The sequence below is a fragment of the Amphiura filiformis genome, chromosome 12 (assembly GCF_039555335.1).
Source record: "Amphiura filiformis chromosome 12, Afil_fr2py, whole genome shotgun sequence".
Taxonomy (NCBI): domain Eukaryota; kingdom Metazoa; phylum Echinodermata; class Ophiuroidea; order Amphilepidida; family Amphiuridae; genus Amphiura; species Amphiura filiformis.
The window spans coordinates 9,105,308-9,129,992 of NC_092639.1; the positions used below are offsets into that span (position 1 = coordinate 9,105,308).

The 24,685-nt window shown below is 35.2% G+C and overlaps 1 protein-coding gene across 2 annotated transcripts in view; it reads right to left on the reverse strand.

Annotated features, from left to right (window-relative positions):
- Window positions 1-3,401: 3,401 nt before the first annotated feature.
- Window positions 3,402-24,685, reverse strand: part of LOC140165751 (E3 ubiquitin-protein ligase COP1-like) — a 33,552-nt gene continuing 12,268 nt past the window's right edge. Inside the window, exons 3-19 of one of the 2 annotated variants that reach the window (XM_072189072.1) lie at window positions 24,050-24,147; window positions 22,615-22,679; window positions 21,835-21,948; window positions 20,877-20,945; window positions 19,038-19,142; window positions 17,786-17,835; window positions 16,730-16,802; window positions 15,873-15,990; window positions 14,837-14,969; window positions 14,116-14,259; window positions 13,629-13,737; window positions 11,036-11,117; window positions 9,404-9,520; window positions 8,635-8,752; window positions 7,768-7,981; window positions 6,801-6,860; window positions 3,402-6,240 (exon numbers count right to left, since the gene is read on the reverse strand). In XM_072189072.1, the coding sequence (XP_072045173.1) occupies window positions 6,178-6,240; window positions 6,801-6,860; window positions 7,768-7,981; window positions 8,635-8,752; window positions 9,404-9,520; window positions 11,036-11,117; window positions 13,629-13,737; window positions 14,116-14,259; window positions 14,837-14,969; window positions 15,873-15,990; window positions 16,730-16,802; window positions 17,786-17,835; window positions 19,038-19,142; window positions 20,877-20,945; window positions 21,835-21,948; window positions 22,615-22,679; window positions 24,050-24,147 (1,732 nt within the window). In that variant the 3' untranslated portion in view covers window positions 3,402-6,177. Of the gene's footprint in view, window positions 6,241-6,800; window positions 6,861-7,767; window positions 7,982-8,634; window positions 8,753-9,403; window positions 9,521-11,035; window positions 11,118-13,628; window positions 13,738-14,115; window positions 14,260-14,836; window positions 14,970-15,872; window positions 15,991-16,729; window positions 16,803-17,785; window positions 17,836-19,037; window positions 19,143-20,876; window positions 20,946-21,834; window positions 21,952-22,614; window positions 22,680-24,049; window positions 24,148-24,685 lie in introns of both variants that reach the window. The other variant, XM_072189071.1, reaches the window with a different exon arrangement.

Here is a 24,685-nt window from a genome sequence, read left to right on the forward strand (position 1 = left end):
ATAGTGATGTATCGTAAGGAAAACGGTAAAGTGCATTTCGGAGAAATACAAATCTGAAAAAATACCGATTTGTGACAAGCTTGTGTATTTGTGTTGTTGCACTAATTTTGAATTCACTGTTTCGAAGTGTTCAAAGCACCTTCTTGTACTATATTTACTTCACATTTTAGCTTTTAAATGGGTAAAAAATGATTCCAAAGTTGTACATCAGTCTGTGAAATGGCAAAATGCCGTAAACATAGAAAAGGTGCATAGTGGCGTATCCACTATATGCCATTATGTGATACACTTTCTACGAAAAAAGTGCATCACAAAGTGGCATATCGTAATCATGTGATTGGCATACACCAGTGTGATACTTTTTACAAAAGTGATCACATCGTCATCATGCGATCAAAATACTCCACTATGTGATACACTTTTTACAAAAGAAAGTGCATCACATATCGCGATCAACGCCACTATGTGATGTATCTTTATGCCACTATGTGACGTACCTTTTTCGTAGAAAGAGTATCACAAAGTGGCGCATAGTAGATACGCCACTATGTGCTGCACTTATTCTACTTTCTGTACCATTTTCTTACTATACACTAAATTATTTAATTACTAGTTAATTACTGAATTTTAGCGTTGGGACTTGGCCTAATGGAAAAGAATGATATTTAAAACCTATATAACAAAAATGACTAAAATCAAGATACGTCATTATTGTGATGAACCCAACGAAGTGTGGGATTTCTGTGCCATTAGCGTCTGGATACAAGCTGTGTGGAGAAGTGTGAATAGACATGTGTGAAAAGGAAGACTCGCTTGTTGCATCTTTGTACAATTGTTGTTATGCAATGTCAACTTCATTACGCACATTGAAGTCAGAGGTCTAGGTAATTTGTCTGGGTGCCCATACATAAGTGCTGCCCCACCCTGGCATCTCAAACTGTCAAAATAAATTGCTTGTGTAAAACATGAGCTGAAATATCAAAACAGGATGCAATTATTAGAGTCTGTCATAAAGATATCAACTTAATGAACCTATTAATAACTGGGACTGTTCAGGCAACATTTTCAATAGGCACAAGTGTCATGGCCTGTGCAAGATTCTAGTTTCCAGGTCAATCAAAGTTTAATGTATCAGAATGGAAAATCAAAATCAAAGTTTAATGTATCAAAATCTTGACAAATAAATACAAGTTTTGTCTCGTTTCATAAGTTGGATTGAAGAATGTACACTCAACTTGCAAATATACATGATGTATGGAATGTGATAGGATCGGTGTAAAAGCCGTAACTGAACCCATGTTGTTGTTTTATTGCTATCAGAAGGGAAAGAAGAAATAAAAAGAGAAGATGAACAAAGAACTCACTTGGTACCCACAGGATTTGAACCTTGGACCCCTCGCATCCCAAGCAGAAGATCACCAACCAGTAGCCACAGGGGTTTTGCTGGCCCGGCCAGCGATTCCGTTGGTATATGACTTGGGCTGATTACATCACCTGGAATGCATGCATGTGTAGTGGTTTTCCTATGAGCTTTAGTGAGTTTCAGTTGTGTTAGGGTTCATTTCAAAACTGGACAACTTTTGATCATTTAATTGTTCCATTAACAGTTAGGTCCCCAAAAAGGAGTCGCAACATACTCAATTTGTTCATATCTTTTATCGTTTTATTTAAAACAGAAAAATAGTTCTGTAACTACCGGGTATCTGGAATCAGGGTCGTTAAGATATGCTTATTTAGTAACAGAAATTCTCTCCCTCACATCCACCTTTCTTTGATAAATAGCTTTCACATCATACACAGATCTATTGTAACAGGGCTTCCCAAACTTTTTTTGGCTGTGACCCAAATTTCACAAGGAAAATATGGCGCAACCCAAAACCTAATACAAATGCTGTAATTAATTCTGTTATTTACCGAAATGTGATGTGTTCCCGTTTATTTTTGTGCTAATTTAAACTTCATTTCACAAAAGTTTTTCCAAAATTTTGCAAGAATTTTGAATTTAGGTAAAATTTATGATTTTTTTAAACTTATCCATTTTTATACCAAACTTGACCAAGAAAAGGTATATTTTTGTCTTTTTATTTAAACTTTTTTCTTCTTTTCACTAAACACTTCCTGATGAAGAGGTCGCTACTTATTTTGGGAAGCCCTGTCTTATACCTTTCTAATCATAAACCTTTCTCTAAAGAGAAACCTTTGATTTCAGATAACCATTGTAAATTTGCTACCTGAAGATTAAACTGGTCTATTCCAGTTGAAATCCACAGACATGACCTTAATCTCCCACACAAGGAGTGTGAATTTCAAATGGGGTTGCTCCATATAGAATCTACACCCCCTGTATGTGATATTAAATTCATGTCTTCTATAAGGGGTATGTGGATTCCAACTGGAATAGCCCATTGTTGCACTACATTTTTTAACGTTACAAGCTGCTTCCGAAAATAACAATGCACAAATATATTCCTTTTGTGTCAATAATCACAAATTTAAACACCAGGCCAGAAACAGTTCATAATTGCCCTAAATTTTCCACTTTTAACAATAGTTGTCTGCTATTCTTCCATTTGAAAAAAAATGACATGACATACAATGTAACTAAGGCCAAAAAAAAGAAAGTCTGTCTCAGACAACCGTGCGCAGTGTGATGTGAACTCCAATCAATGCTTAGCACTACTTGTTGGCTGGAGAATTCAATTTTTTTTTCATATGCTCATTTTTTGTTGATATTTTCAGTATTGATTGTCTTTTTTTGCAGTTTGGTTGGTTTTATAAACACATTTTGCCATAATTGTAAAAGATACAAACAAAACTATTCATTGTGTATGTATATTATTATGTTCCTGTTTTGAATATCACAAAGTACATAAACATTGTGCCTTGACTGTAAACAAAAACAATAAAAATATCGCATATTGCAATGCTCATTTCCTAAAAAAAATAAGCATAGCACTAAGCATTTTCAACAAATGTGTCTGAGACAGACATTTTTTTGGCCTAAGGCACAGATAATTCTAGTTTTCAGACAAACTACTTGTATGCATTCAGATTCAGACACATGGCAGATACTGTCAGTCAGAACAATTTAATCCTCAGGTAGCAAAATATAACAGATGGTTGATAATTGCACCTTGTCTTCCATGTTTAATCTTAATTTAATCTTAAATACTTTAGAAGTAAACCAAATTGATTCAATTTAAATATTAGAAGATAAACACAAGTTGATTTTAACAAGACAAATTGATGCCGACTACATTTTCATATCACACAATTCAAAAAGCATTCTGATGCAAATGATATGTTTACATTGATAAATAAACAATAGGGAGACATACATTATTATACCTGGGGTATTTTTGACTCAGCAGAAATCCTATAACCAATCATAATTGTCAAAATTGTAACATATAAATCCTACAAAAGATTACAATGGGTTTTGGGATTTGAGGTGGGTTTAGGACTTGCTATGTGTCCAATTATATTATTTTGTGTGAAATTGATCCCTGCAATCATTTTCAAACCAAATCTGGATCAATTTCACATCGATCAAGAGCCCTAAAATCCTGCATGGATGTGTTTCAAAAACTTGTTATTCCTGATGCATTGCTTGTCTAGATTCACTTTTGGACTATGAAGTTAAGTATGCCAAGTTGTGCTTCTGACATTGTTATAAATATAAAATACCATACATGAGATTATTTTAGTCACAGATGACAGATAAAAACAATGGCTTGCATCTACTGTGTGCCGTCATAATCAGTATATTAAATGCATCCTGTGATTAATTACTATTGTTGTGTGTCTTAATGTTGGGGTGTGTATTTGCTTGCTTATAATGACCCAATAGCAACTGTGTTGAGCTTTACAACATTTTGTCAAGCTTTAAGCTTAGCCATCAAAATATCATGCAATACCATGCAAGGATATATGATATCCATTGTTTGTAACCTCCAGTCTATTTTACTGTGTCAGTTTATCAAACTAGTTTTTGTTGCAAACTTTTGACAAAAATAATCTTAAACATAAATTCTTAAGCTTTGATATACCAAATAGTATGACTACTGTGTACATGTATACAGCGAACACTGAAAATCCTTATATGCAACGTCTTGGTGCCATATTCACTTATCAGTAACACATATGATATGCACTTAACATATAGCATATGAGGATATTGAGAATGTCGCTAGGTTTGAATGGATTGGTGAGAGTTTGTCTTTCTACAATCAAATAAATCAGGGATGCAGCAGTAGACACAAACCATTTATAGGACTAATAAATATTAACACTAAATGGGAGAACAACAAATTAAAGCCATATTATAACATTTCTGTAAAAATAGATTAGTATTTATTTCCCATAAAATGTTAGCTTTTACTGTCAGATATGTCCCCTTTTAATTTTGAGCAGAACAAGTGAGGTAAAGCATAGAATACGGTACGATCCTCAGGGTGTGTGTGTATGTGTATCCCGCACGCCGTGACGTACTGTGCATACGTGTTCGACTAATATTTCCATCGTAATAATAAAACGCTGGTTCCATCGTTTTATTCAAAATCTTGGATTTTGACAAAACTACAGCACCTAAATTCTTGATTTTTGCAGAGTATCTTTATTGACTAAAGTACATTACAATCATGTAAAAACCAGAATTTAAAAAACATTTTGAGGCGTTCTCCTCAGCAAATATTATAATATGGCTTTAACAGAGAATGTTTTTCTTTGTTTCAAGGAACAAGCGGGTATTTTTTTACAAGAAAAGAGGAACACATAATTTTAAAGATTGAAATTAAAGGGAAAAAAGGGGAAAACAAAGGAAGCAACACAAAATTTTCATCTAATAAATTGCTTCATTCACACATTCCACCCAGCGTTAACTACTGATCGGTCCCTTATCTGTCTCCGATTGATTTACAATCAATTTCAAGAGTTAAATAATGCCCCTTTGATAGTCAACAATTACAATATTTAATTGTCTTTTCTTGCAATGACACATTAGTTTACACATTGCCCCTACATGTATCTGTTTGGGACTATATTATTATGAACACACCATCACTTACAGCATATGCAAGTTTCTCCATGATGTGGATTTTGCACATCCAATTCTTTTTATTTCATACCTCAAACTCAATGAACTACAGCTGCTGCATTTAATACTGATCTACTATTTTGTTGCTTTTGAAATGGCAAATCTTCAACTTGTGCTGTTTTTCTGCTTAAGGTACCAAGTTAGCCCTATTGTGGTTTGTGACAAAGAAAAAAACAGGTTCTGATAATGGCTATTCCAATTGCCATTTAAGATGCACACATAACCTCCCTGTAGCATGTTGTAACAGTCGGGTCACATGAATTGATTCAATTGAATTTCTGAACACAGGTTATGCCCAAGATCCCTTTGATAACAATATTAAGGAGAGTTTTCACTTCCCTGAAGAGTTTGAAAGTCACCCATGCAGCAACTCCTGAACCCTCAATTACATCTTTCTCTATACACAAATCCCTTGCGAGCTCCTCATGAATTGATCCATTGATATGGAGATTTACAATAGGATTGGTAGCAAGTGATTCACCCCAGGCCTAGGTTTACATTATATAAATATGTGTATGTGCTTTTTGTCCTTTACTTGGACAATCAATTTGACAGTCTGTCATACAGCATACAGACAATAATCATATACTACTGGATCTATGAGTGATGGATTTGGCACTTTTAACAAGATATACTTTGCTTCACCTTCAGTTTGGTAGTGATGTCAGCGCCGCATGCGTGCCCACAAAACATGCGTGTATACGCTATGGAATTAGGATAACACCCGCAATTTGATACTGCGACCAGCAAAATAGACAGCTTGCTGCTACCAAACTCTGGCAGAAACAATATATAGGAGACATGTGGATCGTCCGCTTCTATGCCACATATTATGCCTTCCAGATGATGAACTAATGAGGAAGTACATGTATGCCTTATCAAATCATCCTATGTAAGCTATGTCTTCAATGATACAAGTCACAGCAGCTGCATCAAGCTTGTAGTCAGTCATCTTCTCTCTCATGGTGGTGGTTATAGAATGATATCTAGTCTTATTGAGTCTGACAGATAATACATGATGTATGGTGATTGCAAGAGAGACAAACATCAATATGATGTTTGGCTGGCTGGATACATGGGTGTTACACAAGCTCCAACACTTTGATAGTTCCTTGGCTGTTTGCTGCAACTACAACATTGGAACCCTGCAAAGAATAATCAATATCACATTATGATTTATCTAACAGTATTTTTACTTTACCAAAATCCAAAACACCCACCAACATCGGGTTCCAACAGGAAACACGATGAGGAGTGGGAGAGTTGATCAGTCAATTTGAGAAAGTACTACAATGTAGTACAAAACGTCATTGAGGTATCTTTCAACTAACTTTTGGATTTGTATACAAGAACTTTTGCAAATATGAACTTGTTTGTGAAGTGTTCATGGCTATTCTCATTTCCCATCATAGTGTTTGTATTTTAACCATGCTGAACTGAAGTCAATAGCCTTACTTGCAAGAATTACAGCATGTACAATGTACACACTGTACCTCAATTTCTGCTTGAATAAAATGTTATGTTTGCCATTTGTAACATCCATTAATTAGCACATTTATGTTTGTTCTAAATCTGATTTTGGATCAATTATAAAGGTGGTCTCACCAATTTTCACCTTTAAACAAATAACTTAATACATATTAGCTAGACTGCTCTACTGTTTTACTACTTTTACCCAAATGTTTAATAGTACTAAATAACTTACTGTTCTCCATGACACAGCACTGACAAATTCATTACCATCTTCTTCTTTTTTGTCCTTATCCTGTGAACATGGAAACAAACATACAATAGCTCATATCTGATTGGAGGCCAACACATTATTCTGTCAAATACACCTCTATTTGCATTGATCATTATTTGATCAGCTTACAAAAGATTTTTTTGTTATTCATTACCCCCTTTTTTCTCTTTTTAAAGAACTGAGGTAGATTCAAGGGGTTAAATACACTATGGCAATATTATCAAACATAATGCTTTTCAAAACAAGTTAAATTTAGTATTTGCAATGTCCTGGTCCACATTCATCACAAACCAGTTATCTGTTGAAAATCACAACTTTGATTTTATGTTAAAAAATTAGTGTAACTTGCTTTCAAGTATACATGACACAACCATCTATTTTTCTTTCAATAACTTCTCGAACTTCTTTACCAATATTGAAATGTAGTCTAGTTAAAAAAGTCCTTTTATTCAAGTACAGTAATAATCTGGAAATATTATTAGTATTGTCCTAGATCAGGGCTTTCCGAATTGTGACCCCTTCTTTAGGGGGTTGCGGACTTTTACTAAAAAGAAAATATACGAGGACAAATGATGCATTATAATTGAAAAATAGAACAGGTTCGCCTTCTTATAAATATGCTTGTGTAAGTTCTCTCAGCTTTGGTGTCTAATCACCGTGTATCAAAGTGCAGAGTACCAACACGGGCAGTTAATTCAGACATGCAATGTGCAGTTTCCACAACACTTCTGAACTTTGACAGACTCTGCATAGATATGCAGGCACACACATTAGTTTCGGAAAGTGACAACATGATTTTGTAATATGCCGAGGGACACACCATACATTTTTCTCATGAAATTTGGGTCACAGGAAAAATGTTTGGGAAGCCATGTACTAGATACTACAGGGAAGTAGAGAAAGAACAAGAATTGCACTTTGAACTTACCAGCACACTTCTGACAGTGTCAAATTTGAAGGTGAGTAATTGTTTAGACAGCCCCTTGTAGTACACATAAAGAGAGTTATTTTCACTACCACATGCGATATAGTCATCATTACCAGCTAAGCCAACAAAGTTCTTCTCATTCACATGCCCTCGAAATGTCCGTAAACAGTGCGGCTTTTCTACATTCCACAACTTCAGCTGACTATCAGTTGATCTGTTTCAATAATGTGAATGGTTTTATTTTTTTAATGATTACATTTTTTGATTCCGCTATCGGTGCCCAAAGAGGTACCGATGACACTTTTTATCGTACCCTGAACATTTGTACAGTGCATTTGTTTTTATTTAAATGAAAAACAATAACACTATGCAACTGTTCATAATTATTCTTGATACAATATATTATCTCCAGGGAGTGATGTTATGAGTCATCGGTACCTAACTCGGCACAGATAGTTCTATAGGACCAAATTGGATGTGGTGCTTTATGCCCCAGAGTGTTGTAATACTTTTAGCATCTTACAAATTGTAACTAACTCCAAAACATACATATACACACCCCCATACATGTACATACCTCACAACAGGGACTATGTGATGTTGCCAAGTTGGAGCTAACAGCACATATAGCGCAAAGTTCATTCATAAATCAGCAACAGCAGATCGCCTCAGTAGCCAATCAGAGACGAGTGTGTTTCAATGCAGTAAATATGCGATGTACGCTTAAAATACGTTCTCGTAAAAAGTTTACAGGAAAAGATTATAACACACAGATCTCTTATACATGTCACATGATGTGTGTTTCCTTGTTAACACAGGTAACACACAATCTACTCACACATACAGTGTACACCTTGTTCTACTTACGCTGAGACTATTTCTTCTGAGTTGACAAATCTGGTATATGACACAGCTTTCCTGTGGCCTTTGAATACATTGAGTGGCTGCTTTGGATACCTCAAATCATAGTAATGTACACAGTGATCTAGCATAAAAATAACCATCACAAACTGGATTAACACATGATTGATTATGATAATTCATCTACCGGTGCATGAGACCGATATAATACAAATTTAATGGCAAATTGTTAAAAATGTATATTTTTGACATTTCAGTCCTCGAAGTAAACTTTATAAATCTAATGACATGTACTTAAAGTGTATGTAGCTGGGAGGAAAAGCCATTTATCATTTGAAAATTTTGATCTTTCCTATTGAAGATATATATTTCCCACAAAGCTCTAGGATAAGGCACAAAGGCAGTCATATTTCATTATATTCTACTGGAATCTCAACCTCATTTGGAATTATAACTTTACTTTACAAGTACTTCAGTAATTGGCTAGTTGTGACTGTATTTGTGACATGATCTGGTCCATGGAGGCCAAAGGCTTTGAAACTGAGATAAAGGTAAAAATATAGAGTAAAAAAACAATAAAATACATAAGAAAACAGCCATTAAAAAACTTCATAACTTTAGAACCAAGTATGCTAGACCTTTGGTGTTTTCAGTAAATGCTAGCCTATTGTATGTATAATGTACCCGGTATAATTACAGTAACTCAATTTTCAAAATGTCTCCTTTGGCCCCATGGACCAGATTGTGTCACATTTTGTTATTGATGTTATCTTACCTGCAGAGCCAAATGCTAATGAGTACATCTTGGAAGGGTTGAATTTTACACAGCACACATTGGCTTTAGCTTCTAGACAAGTGACAGAATGTTCTTGATTGGTTGCCCATAATTTAACTGTAAAGGAAAACATCAATTAGCATAGCATTTTAGTATTTAGTAAATGGTCACAAATGCATAAACACTAGACTGACCACGAAATTTTGGGATCAGCTAAAAAGGCACTGAACTGTGACCAGTCCCACATACATGTAGGGGACAAATCTTATTTATCTCTTCACTATTGCATGTAATGCAGTAATAATATACCCGAGATATATACAATGACTATAATTATAGTGCACCTCATTGATCACAATGCTCCTGAAGTTTGTTCGGCTTATATAAGGCGGATTGATACAGAATGGAACGCACACAGTTGGGCGCAATGCTTACGCTAAATATGCGTTGCGTAATGGGTTGACTGGTGCACGCTTATGTGAATTTACGTGAGTGTGAGTTGGGACTTTATTGACTCGTGCAGTAACAAAAGCCGAATTTCCGAATAAACCGAACAAACTTTAAAAGAGGCAGCTATACCACAATTGAGGATAAATCATTTAAAACATGATCTGATTGCTCAGGCCAAACCATAATAATTATTCTCACCCAGAGAATAAACCTACTAATGTAAAGATGTCCCTCCCTCCCCAAAGTCTTTTAAGACCAGGTCTGCAAAAATACTCTTTGCATAGTTATGGATTTAATTAAGGCTCTTCATTCTTCTTTACTCTTTAATTATTATGTTCCGGCTTAAAACTCTTATTCTGTCTAGATCTTAATGACCTTCTTTGTAGCCTGAATGAACAAGATTAAAACTGTCATGAAAGATAAAACACGTATGACAGCAAGAATACATTAGAACCATAAGTTTTTATACAGGGGAAAGAAGAATTACGCATCGCACACTAGCACAATGTGCGTAAGAATGGTAATTCTTCTTTCCCCTGTATATTGATATATTAAGAATAACGATTAAGCATCATTAATTTGATCTCATAATTTGATCTTGTAATGTTTGAATGGTTCCATGTTCCAGTGTATGATGTGCAAGCCTCTTCTTCTGTTTATAAGTTTTTAGTTTTCTACTTTTAAAATTACGTTTTATCAAATGTCACTTTATGTGTTTTTTCTTTTTTACAAGAAGTTTAATCAAATATATTACAAACTATGTGTGTTGTAATGTACCATTATTAACAAATAGTCTATTCTAGCAACTAGGTGAGCCGATTCACTGCATCTCCATTGAAATACAGCATGAGTAGATGTGCTTTGACAGCTATGTGGACGTTGGTATTATTTATTGCACTTTTTACACATTTATTTGATTGAAAACAACAACAGACACACATTTTTAGATTTTTTTTCTCTGTATTTAATTCACTTTTTTCAATTATTTCAATTTTATTTTTTTCAACTTCATGAAATCCTGTTTTCCGTTTTCTACCTCTGATTCTGTGAAATTCTCTGTTTTCCGTATCGCGAAAAATGTATGGCTCTAGAATACATGTCACCTAGTGAATTTCAATGTGTTACAAATAAGAGCTAACAATCTTGACAAACATATTTACTTTAGCCTGAGCACTCACTCACCTTTGGCATCATCTGAGCCTGAAGCTAGTAACTTTGGATCAACTCTGTTGAAATCAACACTCCAACATCGCTTCTCATGCTCCTGTTGAATTGAATGCAAATAGAATCTTATCATGTACATATCAAATTATTATTGTATTCATTCCACATGCTTGCAGATCAAAAGCAATTAACATTAGTTGAACAAGTACTTTCATGCTTAATATTGCATTCACTCATGTATGTACAGTATTTCTAACAGAAGTACTGCCATTTTGGCAGTGTTTTGTGAATTAATGTTTTATGTTATTACACATAACTAAGTAAACTTTCTAAAAAATAAGGTCACTATTTAAATTGTGTCCGTTTGTACAACTGTATTGAATGATACATGTTGTACCCAACTGTGACAGCTAGCCTTGAAATGAAATGACATCAAGGTACTAATTTATCAGGCACTTCTCTTGCTGGTTGAGTAACATGCTGATACTGGCACATAGAATTATTAGGAACAGTAATATACATTTTTTCCCCTCTGTTGTGCCCCTGTGACATTAATCAGTTGCTAATTGATTCCTGTATTTGAAACTCTTTTCCAAAAATGAATATTATTTAATCAACTTCTGCAAACTTCTGGAAGTCAATATGAAGTGGTTCTTCATGATATTTTGTATGTTTTCATACAGCTATATTAATTGAAACAACATGTCAAGCTCTATTTTCTAGTGTGAGATTATTTAAACCCTGAGGAAATATTGTTTCAAGCAGTCAAGTTAGCTCAATTAGGTGTAAGATTATCACTCTGGTGCTTGGTGGGTGGTGACTTAAGTTCTTGCCCAAGCACAGTCCTCTTTGTTCTCTTGAAATAATCAAGCTAAATTGAAATTCCAAGGAACTAAACTGCTAATTGCCTCAGTTACCCATACGAGAACTCAGGGAGCTGATCCTGGCTGTGATGAGTTATTATGGTATGCATAGGGTGTGTGCTTTTAGCTGCAAGTCCCCCATTGTTGCTAAATGGTTTATATGGTGGGTCTTGAGCCACTGTGGTCAGAGAATTCATGTCAAGTGTGCAGAGGCTTGTGAGATTATGCCTGTGCATAGTGCACTATGAATCGCTGTGCTTTTTTTTGTATAAGTAGGGATGACCAATGAACCATCAACTTGATTAGAACACTCCCATAGACATGCAGGGAGCTCAACTGTGCACTGCTTGCACAGACATTTCTAAATTGAGCTCATTCTTTTATTTTCATAATTTTTCTGTACAAATTGGAGATGTTAATGCCAATTATGTTTTGTAACTATCCTGCAAATTACAGCATCATAACTTATTTGGTTTTTCTGTAATTGTGAGTCAAAATTGGTCCATCGCCACAGTGCGCTTAATTGCCAGTGGCCCAGTGCAGCACTGCTCAGAATGGCACAAAATATTCAGATGAAAAAGATCAGGTGAACACCTTGACCTACTGAGCTGTAATTTGGCAGAGTTATTGTTATTACCTCTATCATACCCTCTGTAAAAAGGAAAAAAACCGGACAAGTAGATCTCGAGTTAAAAATTAAATCACCAGCTTCCCTTTGGAATTTCCAAACACCTTCGAATCATGTTAAATAGACACCTTTCTGAACATAAATGTGAAGTTTCATGCTCATTTGTTGTATTATTCACCTGATCTCAACCCTAAACATTTTCTTATATTTATACCATCTGCACTGACTTGCTGCTATACACGCACAAGAGCTGTACTTTTAAAATACGCGCCTAATCAATAATGAGTCTTTCACTCCATTGTTAAAGTAGTGTGCTCCCTGTAGCATATGGAGTGACTAGGCCCTGGATGTGATGGTTTTGTAGCACATGACAGTATTCATTCAAGCCTATCAAGGTCTGTTATTAGCCACTTGCTGAATGGCTGGGCATTATCAGCTATCAAAGAGATACCTTATGCTGCTGCCAATCACAATAGAGGTTAAACATTTTGTTAAAACCCCAGAAGTGATATCAGGACAAAGCTGTGCATGTTGGTACTTGATTGTTTGGATTCCTATGTTGAAAATCCCTTGTAGTACATTAGTATTTTTCTTATGTGTAGTGTATATTGTTGTGGAAAAAAAGTTCACCTGGACTTTTGATTTTGTGCCACTTTGGCCAATATGGATGATTTTTGGCAAATGTTTAAAAGCATGATTTCAGTGCCTCGGTTTGAAGAAATACTTAATGCTATTGATTAGTAAAGTGACATTTCATAAGAAACCCCTTTGATACTTTCACAATATGCTTGTTTCATGTTTGCATATATATTAAAATAAAGAAATATAAAAAGGTAAATATATGCTTATACCAATTTTGCTCACATTGCTATATTTAGACTTTGTCAATTTATTTCGTTCCAATGACCGGTCAGAATGGGAAACTTTGAAAATTCATAATTCGAAAAGTTTTTGACCGATTTTGACCATTTAACCACCAAAATACTTCTGTTGATGAGTTCTTTCCAGAAAACAATCTTTTGTAGCAAAAGGGGCAACATGAAATTATGATGGTCATCCCTAGTATAAGTATGTGTATAGTATACAGTGTACGACTTCTGCATTATTCATTTGCACTCACCTGAAATAACCTAGTTTTTGTTGCAGAAAAGGCATCCCATAATGTTACTGTCCCTTCATAATCACTGCTAGCCAACATGCCTTTGTGGTATGCACTCCAACACACAGAGCTGCAATACAAATAGCAGTCAAATTAGTTTTCTTCTAAATTATGTGAATTCAATTCTGTGGTACAATTCATGACACTGTATTGTGAAAAAGTATTGAGGCTCTGCAAAATTATCCTTTTCTCGAACTGATTTGGTAATAAAAATCATTGGGAATCGGGAAAGGAATAATAGCACATCTCTTGCTTGTATATATTCAAAACTATCTAACATACACTAAATCAGAAACTGACGATATATACTAAGTAGCCGTATGATTCTTCATGTAAATGTGAGTAGCTGAAGATGTATATCTGACCATTCTTCTTGAAACATTGACTTGTGTTGTAATTAACTGAATTTTTAGGTCAATACAATACCATGACATTTGCTACTACCCACCTGATTTTTGAATGACAGACCATTTCATGTGCAGGATAGTGGATGTCAACTGCATCCATTATTACTGTATCATACTCAAATACTTTGATCTTCTTGGTGACACCAGCTATTGCAAAAAAGTCATTATCCTTGTCAAATTCTATGCTGTAAAAGAAATATGCAAGAAAATATGATATATTTATTGAGTATGTTGAAAAATAGTAGAGAGATATCACTATTTAACCCAATTTCCCTCAAGACTTGCAGGCAGACAAGCTAGCTCGAATGAGGGGTGTTAAACTGCTTGTGCGTTGGTCTGAGATGAAGTGCATTCAAGACCCTGCAGTCATGCAAGTTTGTTCTTGTGAAAAATTGAGCTAGCTTGAAATTCTCTAAGACAAGGAATTAACTCCTTATTGTCTCGGTTTACCTATACAAAAACCTGGGGAGTTGATCCTGGTTGATATGCTCATTAGGGTTCTGGGCTGGAAACTGTTTTCATGAGATGTGAGCCTTAAACAACACCACTGGGGATCTAGAACCATAGCTGTTCCAGTAATACAAAACTTACATGCAGCTAAATAGGAAAGCTGGCAAGATATGAATCACTATTTTAGTCCATTGCCCTATTATGGTCTCAACTTTCAATAGACTGATAGAGTTTGCCACAATGAGACAATGCTGTTTAAGAAGCAATTGGATTCTTCTGTGTTTAACACCCTTTTTTCTTTCTGCTACTTACCTAGACACTATACTTGAACCGTTGTAAACATCTGCATAACTAAGAGTTGCCAACGGTCTCATTGAACTAAACTTGGTAAATTTGGATAAGCTATCAGTAAATTGTTCTAGTTGTTCTTTTGCTCTTGCTTCACCTGTCAGTAAAAAAGAAGACACATTTAGCACCAGGCAGCGGATGACATGATCGAGCCGGCAACTTGTGAAACCGCCCGGCCGTATGGTATTTTCCAATATAGTCGGTTAGTTTTGTGGGGTTCATTATCGAACCCCAACGGTTTTAGCTTTTATTTATATTATTTATCAACATAGGCCTATTTGTTTGTGATATTTCAAGCGTTTTAAAATTTCAAAATAATTCCATTCAATTACACGGTTGACGATGGAAATTTACTGAATTTAGAGAATGCATGTCATTCACCACCTGTTTAGCACAACAGTTTTGCTTTAGTAAAAAACAAACACAAATTTCAAAACCTGACGGACAAAAAGTAAAACTAATTAAAGAGGCAATTACTCTACTGCACTCTCTTGCCCAAGCCTGGAAAGAAAGGGAATCAGAAAGCTCTCTCCCAGGAAACTAAAGGGAATATTTTACTTCTAAGGAAAAATATATACAACAGATAGACGCTGAGGGAAAATTTTACTACTTTCTGCACGGCTGATCTATGTATCAAATGCATTGAATGAAGTGATGATTTTGTTCGTAGAGATTAAATATCCATTTAGTTTTTAAAGAAATAGCTAGTTAAAATGTGAAATTTTTGGGTACAAAATTACAAAAATCCTCAAAAGTGTGACTGTTGCCATGGAAACATAATAGAATGTGTGGATTACAAATTTGACACCATAGCAGAAAAGATTCTCCAGACTCTTTTCTTCTCCAGACACATTTTGACTTGTCCATATGAAATATTTGTCCAACAATGCGAAAATTTCATGGGGCTGGCCCTCATACTGATATGATATAATCAACATGGAATATGATGAACCTTAGGACAGAAGAAACAAAGGCATAATGAAACATGAAATAGACTTACCTGGAGCTAATTCACATTGTCTAATACTAAAATAGCAGCTTTCTAAATCCTCATAATGATTGTGAAGTCGTTTCCGCCGTGATGCTAATGTTGAATCCAACCATTGCTGTCTACCACCCTATCAAAACAATGCAAAACATTTACACGTAATAAATGACTGAAATCTTTCTTTCATGAATTTGCTTTGCCTATTTGTGACATTGGGCTAAATCCATACACCCCTGAAAATCTTCTACACAGGGAGTGTGAATTTCAAATGGGTTACCTGAATATTGAGGACTCCATGCTATCTACACCCCTGGAAGACTAAGGTTATGTCTTCCACAGGGAGTATACGGATTTCAACTAGAAAAGGGCATTGCTTGCTATGACACCATAACTAGATGCAATTCATGTATTGTTTAAGTTGGGTGCATTTTGGTCCTTTAAATCTTAGACATTCTCAATATTTTGAGTATGGTACAACTTCTCCATATAATATAAAATATTTCAATAAAATGATGGTATTTCACAAACACACACAAAAAAAGGAAGGTTTTATTTCAAACTCTAATGGTGACCCGCAGGTCAAATTGCTAGAATTGTACATTAAACACACCTAAACAGACACAATGCAATTTGCAGGCAGCAGCTTAATCAGCACCAATATTGCAACATTGAAACAAACAACTATACAAACATCCAATCCAACCCAACCCCATCCCCCAGTAGGCAATGAGGATAAAGTGCCTTGCCCAAAGACAACACGTTGGCACGAAAGGGCTCGAACTCACAACCTATGGATTATGAGTCGGGCGCTTTATCCACTCGGCCACACATGCTCCCAATATCTGTTGTCAATTAACAAACCTACTTACATTTTTGCTACCATTAAAGCCTTCTTGTGGACCATCTGATTTGATGCTATCAACTTTACTTGATTGCTCTGAACTGTAAATGGTATCAAGTTAAAACAAGATGATTAAATCAAAGCAATAAACACTTAAAGCCATATTATAACATTTTCAAACAAAATAGATTAGCATTTCTTTGCCATAAAATGTTAGCTTTTACTGTCAGATATATCCCCTTTATTTTTGAGCCGAACAACTACGGCAAAGCAAAGAAAATTGAATTTACTACCAGCGCACATGTCGCCAATACGTACCACTCCTTCGGTCATGTTATGGTACAACCCTTTGTTGTGTATATCACCGTCCGGCACGCCGTGTACGTACTGTGTGTTATGAACATTGTGTATGCGTTCGAGTAATAATTCCATCGTAATAATAAAACGCTGATTCAGGCGTTTTATTCAAAATCTCGGATTTTGACAAAACTACACCACCTAGAGTCTTGATTTTTGCAAGGTATATTGGTTTAATAAAGTACAATATAATCGTGTGAAAAAAAGAATTTGAAAAATTCAGTGAGGGCGTCCTCCTCAGCAAATGTTATAATATGGCTTTAAGTCTGCAAAACTGGTTGTGACATTTTGCCATCCTTCCAATAATGTTTCTACTATCTACTGTCATGTCATACACCATGCAGGATTTTCCAATATATCTTATTGTTGTCAGCGCTCTGACATCCACCACTAAAAATATTTGACAACAGTAGGTGTAAAATCTGACATTTTCCCATATTCCTGTCCCATCTTATCCAGTTTCACCTAGTTGTATACATAACTGCAATTTAAATTGTCCTTCACAACAGGCACCTGCAAATCCACTTATTGGATGATAAGTCGCACATTACATGTTCCTGTATAAGCTGTATTAATTTACATTATAATTTATTGAACAATTCCTATCATTTATTCTCTCTAATTCATCCTTCGGCTTCATGTAATAAATCTGTGTCATTAATTCTTGTTACACTTTGCATGGTATTTCATATTTTCATTTCTCTTATAAGACAACATACTCACTCACCTTGTGGAAGGTAGTAATATATCTGTACTATTTACAGGAACTGAATAACTCTGCAAGAGAGAAAATGGGAGCAAAAATGTATTTTTCATTACACAAATATGCCTGCTCTCAATTTCAAAATACAAAAGAAGAGTAAGTTGGTATTTTATTTGATTGTTTGTTCCTTTGTTTGATTAGTTTCAAGCCATTTAAAGTAGCTAAACAATAATCAAACAAAGGAACAGTTTAATCTGTAAGTGGAGTCTACACACATGTGTCTGGGTATAATGTATACAACTGAAAATTTGAAGTTTCAAGAAACGGTCAAAAAGTATGGGTAATATTTTATAAGTATTTTCCTACAAAGAAAACCAGACCGTAAAAGATTAAATAATTAATAAAAGAAAACTAAATTTGCTTACACCCTAGGCCCACATTACAGTAAGGCACAATGTATTACATGCCTACAAACTACCCATTGTCATAATGAATGATTAAAGGGGTATAAATGAGTAAGAAAAAAATGGAAATGACTCCCAGACCATAAGAAGATGAAAAATCTGCAGACTAGCAATGTTCTACAGAATAGTGGATATTCTCAGTCACTTAATAAGAAAGGGGGACTGAGACACAATATAGTCACTTAATAAGAAAGGGGGACAGAGACACAACCTATCTCACACATGGGACCGGGCCATCAAGACGATCCCTAGCCGTCTCAAAGTGTCACATGACCAGCCCAGCGGGTCAGTTGCCTGATGAAGTCTGATGGTTTCAGACGCAACGTAGCAAGTTGCAAAAAATGTAAGTTCCAGTATTTGATTTAATTCAAAACCTTGTGGTTCTACAGAATCATCCATAAACTTGCAAACCAATGAACGAGTTCTCTATACCATGCAAAACCAACAAAATCACAGGCCTTTTCGTCAGGGGATCAGCCATAGATAGTTGTCTTTCACAATCAGCAGTGAGATCAACTTGCCTTTCCCGATATGGCTTGGCAGCATATCGACCTGTGGCATGCTTTGAGGGATGCAACCATCCAGAAAGCGTGGATAAATGGTGTTTTAATTCAGTACCGAAGTTACGTAATGTTACTATGTCAACGGGATCACGCTGCTAGAGTAATGAACCACGATCGAAATGATCACCACATAAAGTATATGGCACTCAAGGCATACCAAAGTAGCGTGATCGGGTAATCAAGAGAATTACGTAACCACTTCGATGCTGAATATTATTAATAGTAGGAAAAAGTACATCAAATACATACTGGTATCATATTTGCATATGCCAACTTCTGTTTGCTTAAATTGTCTTCTATCTTCTTTGTGTCCTCTTCTAATACTTTTATTTGTTTCATAAGCTCATCCATTTGCTGAAATGGTAAAAAAGGTCAAAATATATAATTGATACATGTGCAAAAGTGTAATTAGTTGATGCTGAAACAATTTAATTTGATTGGCAATCCCAAAACTAATCTTGACTTTTTTTTCATCTCCCAACTGCTGATCCAATTACATGTAGGTCTTTGAAATGACAAATATTGATAAAGCCAGATTCAACTCAAGAAAATCTACACATTCTTATACAGCTCAGTCTTCATAGTAAACTGGAATTTGGGGTTCATTAATAGAATTGGGGGCATAAACAATGACCATGCCTCAATTCTAATGAGTCTCCTTCATACATCCCCATTACAGCCTCTGTCCATTGAAAACAAAACTGATTGAAATTTGTTGAGAGCAATATTACAACTTTGAAGAGAAAATTAGCAGTGATCAATGTTCGAAATAAGCAATTGTCCTCTTCCAAAAATCATGTTTGCCTGACAAGAGCCATGCGCTTTACTTAGGCACCGGAGTTTTAAGCGGTTCGCGCAAAAGCGCACATTTCCGCGCATTTGGGTGTCCAAAGCGCATTTTTGGTTCCATTGAGAATGTTCACGATTTTGACCCATCGATAAGCTTAAAGTTAAAACTTACGATTTTATGCCCCAAATCGGCAGCATTTACAAGAAAATTCACGCAATATTGGTTCTAACTTCACTTATGTACATCAAAATACAAATAACGATCATTAAACCAAGCATAATGTGGGGAAATTTACCCTTGCTTTCGACATTTCGATCGACGATTTGTGATGGTCGCCATCTTTATTTTTTATTTTTCCAGAAACTGGAAATGAACCCGAAATGAACCGAAGTCGGTCGTAATTGATTGACATGCCCTCGTTTTACAGATGTTTTTCGTGTTTTGCATTGATAACAGGGATCACGCATTTTAGCGCATTTTGACCTATTTTTTGGCGCATTTTGAAAAGTGGCCAGCGCATTTTGCTGTTTTAAATCGCGCAAAACTCCGGTGCCTAGCTTTACTGATGCTATATTTTGCTTCCAAAATCACAATGGAAAACAAAATACATAAAATATGATACCATGTCTTGTTGTCATTTACATCATCGTAATCTCCAACATTAGACCTATTTTCTTAATAATCTCTACTACCCGCTAGAAATTCTTGAAGAAAGTTATTTATATCATATTGCCTGTTTGAAGCTATACAATTACACTTACCGTATTCGTTCCAATAACCGCCCATGCCCCAATAAGCGCCCACCCAGCGACTTTGCAACAAACACAATATGAAATAATTAACCGCCCATCCAATGTTGTCAAAATACCTCCAGTAAGCTTACCTGTCGAGTGAATTTACATGCATCAAAAGTATCCAAAATGTGCCCCAATTAAATTATGACACTATTTCATAGTGGGCAGATGTATAGATATTAAAAATACTTCACAATAACCACCTGCAAATGCCTTTAAAAGGCCAAGTTTGAGGATTTTCTAACTCAAAATCGTATTTTCCGGCGGCGGCCATCTTTACTTACAGTTATAGTGCGCCCTCAAAAACATTGTCAATATAATAATTATATCTCTAGACACACTTTGTGAGGGCGCACTAACTGTGAGTAACTAAATACTTTCAGACGGTGATTGATGACTAAAAACAATGTAAAAATAAGCGCCCACCCAAAATGACTTTGTTAAGCGCCCTGGGCGCTTATTGGAATGAATACGGTAATATTACAAACACTGCACAAATCCTACCTCTTGCTTTTTTCTTTTAGCCTGTTCTAAGAACTCTGAGAGAATTTGGTTGAGTGCAAAATGGCTATCCTGTAACAAATAGGGAAATAAACACACATTAATTACCATACAATAAACATCATCTTCAGTTGGTTCCTATCTTCAAATATCATAGTGACTACTGAGACACCTGTACACTAACTTCCAAAGTATGGCAGTCTTTTGCTCTTTCTGACGCCAACTCTCTGTTTATAATAATGAGCGACATACGCAGAGCTCTGTGTTCCCTTCAAGAGCTGCGCTCTGCCCTGACCAACGCTTTGATGCGTAATCAGCCAATCAGATTATCGGTGTGTTGTTATTCTTGTCAGATGATTGAAACAGCCAATCAGAACCCCATTATCCGTGTTTACACTGTGTGCGCTCTCAAAAAGTAGACAACTGGTATTCTTGTCTGCCACAGACTGTAAACAAGCAATGACAACATCTTTTTTTAAGAGCAAAACTGATGTAAGTACAAATTTAATACATTTGGTCCAATTCTCTATACACCCTCCATGATAAACAAGCTTTTCAGATTGTTGCTAAATTACACTGAAAGACTTTGATACAAGCCAAGCAAGCATGCACTTTATGTGAATTTGAGTCAGGTTAGGTGTGATAAGACCAAACTTGGTTTTCATACCAGCTGCAATAATGAAATTACAAACAAGCTTTTGGACACCCAGACATATTGTATGGACACATCCTGATGGACATGTGACTTAAAATGCTGTAAGGCATCATTTATCTTGTATGACCTAAAATCAAAAACACTACACAATATGTATATTGTATATTATTTTGTACAGAGTGAACATTGTGCTTGTTATCAACATTTTCACCAACCATTCCGGCCATCTTTCTACAAAATTCACTATGAAAAAAATCAACACACTCCAATAAAGCAAGAATAGTATGTTATAACTGCATTACTAACCATTTCAAGCTGTCTCTTCTTGCTGACAAGTACCTCCAGCATTATATTGACTTCACCTAAATCCCATCTTTCATGACCAGTTAACAGGTCCTGCAACTCTCCAAGGTGGTTATTCTGCTGTATAAATGCAATTCAAGAAGAGTATCAATTTAACTGCCTTGTGTCATATGACCCGGCATATGACAGGGGGATTGTTAGTGCTCAACTGCCAACATTGCAATATCCAAAATCTGAACACCGCCAGCTAGGGTCCTGGGGCAGCACCCTGGTGCAGAAGTACCCCATGGTTTGAAATCATTGTATCTCAAATATTGTTATATTCTTTTGATTGTTTAAAACACTCACATTTTGCTCGCAATTGTCCAGAAAACACCTATTTGGGACATTTAGTGCACCACCTATTGGCCAAAGTGCATTAATTAAATATTTTACTTAATTCCTTGAAAATGGCCGACAGTCCATTCTCGCACATAGTGGCGGTGCATGTCGCAGAAAAATTGCAGTTTTATATGCATGTGGACGTGAAAACTTGTAGATTTTTGGAAAATCTACACTAATAGAATCTGTACAATAAATTGGCAGGGTTATCAGTAAATATTAACGGAAGAGTTTCATAAATTCTTTGTGAGATTGGATTTGCAATTAATGACCATGTTGAAATTGAACACTGTCGGTAAAATAATTTTGACTGTCTGAATTTAAAATCAATGTCTTTATTTATCATGGTAATTAATTGAGCCAGCCCAATTCTCTGTGCAAATATCAAGTAGTTCTACTTACCGGCGGACCAAGTTTAGGTCTTTTTTCGTCACATTTTTGTCTGTGTTTCAGAATAAGTTCATTCACTGCAAAAATGAAAACAAACAATACATCTAATTATGAATAATTGCAAGCAATTTTGACCAAGAACTTTGAATACATGCCATCATAACCCTGGGCAACAACAAAAGTGCACAAAATTGACGGGTAGGCATCATTGATGATGGTTTCTCTGTTGTATTCTGAGAAATAAAATGCAAGGTCTACGTGTATAGCATGTTTTCTCAGATATTTTACACATTTGGAGAAAGTTTTTGACACTCCACCTGCTCAGAGAGCATTGCGATATTAGCTAAGAAATCAAAACATGACATTATATGCAACCTTTAAGGGATCTAGAATGAGCGTTTATTGCGTTTCGACAGTATTTTTTGTGGGACATGAGAGCACCTCAGATCTATCGAATTGTATTTTGAATAGTGAAGTCATGTCTTTCTCATATCAAATAATTTTCAATTTTTAAAAATCACAATATAATACAAATTTTATGACAAATTATAAAAATTTGATATTTTTCAAATTTTTGATATATTATAGTCCTCTAGTCATAAGTAAATTATATAATATCTAATGATATATTCTTAAAGTGTATGTAGCTGGGTCAGGAAAATATTAGGTTCAACAGGTCAATTGAAAATTTTGATTTCATATTGAAGATATGGATTTTTTCCCAAAAGACCTATTTTTTTTGGTGTTTTTGGAAAAAATTCCATATATTCAATACTGAAAGGTCAAAAGTTCAATTGATCAATCGACTTTTTATCCCACCTACATACACTTTAAGTATAAATCATCAGATTTATAAAGTTTACTTATTTTGGAGTACTGTTAAATATCAAAATATCAATTTTTAATGATTTGCCATAAAATGTGTATTAAATTGCCTTTGATTTCAAAAATCAAAATTATTTGATATCAGAAGGACATTCTTTGTATTCAGAATGCCATTCGCTGTGTCTGATGTGCTCTTATGTCCCAAAATAAATACTGTCCAAACGTTCATACCCCAGCCCTTAAGTGCTTGATTGGGAAAACAAAATACCTTTTTTTGCAGTGCTTTTACATAAAAGTAAAAGTATTTCCCGGCCTAGATAATTTCATGTTTTCTACATTATCCTGTCAACAACTTAATGGTAGCCCTTTTTTACGGTATGCAGCCCTTTTTGCCCAAATGCTACCATATTCAACTTGTTGTCAGTTATCTCTGCAATGTGTAGCCCAATGTGGCGTGGCACCTTAATCGGGATTGGCATCACTGATCAAATATATGCCATCACTTGCTGATGCCGACTATAGATCCAGGGGTATTATGTATTATGTAGAAAAAGTAGCAGATTTGATCGGCCTATGATACCATCTTATGAAATTACCATCATTTGTTAACTTTGATACTTACAGGCAAAATTTGGAAATATCTGGTCATTTTTTTCTATTAGAAAATTGCACTTTGGACATCTATTGCTCTCCTCCAAGCTTCTTGAAATACACCTGTAACTGTAAATATGACACATTGGAACAAAAATGAAGTCAATTCTGCAATTTAGAGCTCTTAAATTTAATATCTTTTCCTTTGCAATTTTAAGAAAACAAGTGTTGCAAAGATTTACACATGCAATGTCTTGTACCATACATGCATGTTCAGTATGCACATTTCACACAAATCACTTTACACACAATGCATAATTAGGGTAAAAAATCATTTGTTTCCTGTAGATGGCTTAAAACCAAATTATGCAAAATTTTGAAGAGTCTGGATTTATGATAACTGTCATTATCATATGCCTCAAAGGAATGCCAACAGCCTACGGAAAACATGTTTGTTTCTTTTTTTAGCCTACTTTTCATTACACATTTTAAACAATAATTTCAGATATTTGAGTATTTTACCACTAATTTGCTACTTCAGGATACTTTATTGTATTTTACCACTAATTTGCTACTTTAGCATACTTTTATTGTATTTTACCACTAATTTGCTACTTCCGCATACTTTTATTGTATTTTACTACTAATTTGAAACTTAACATAATTT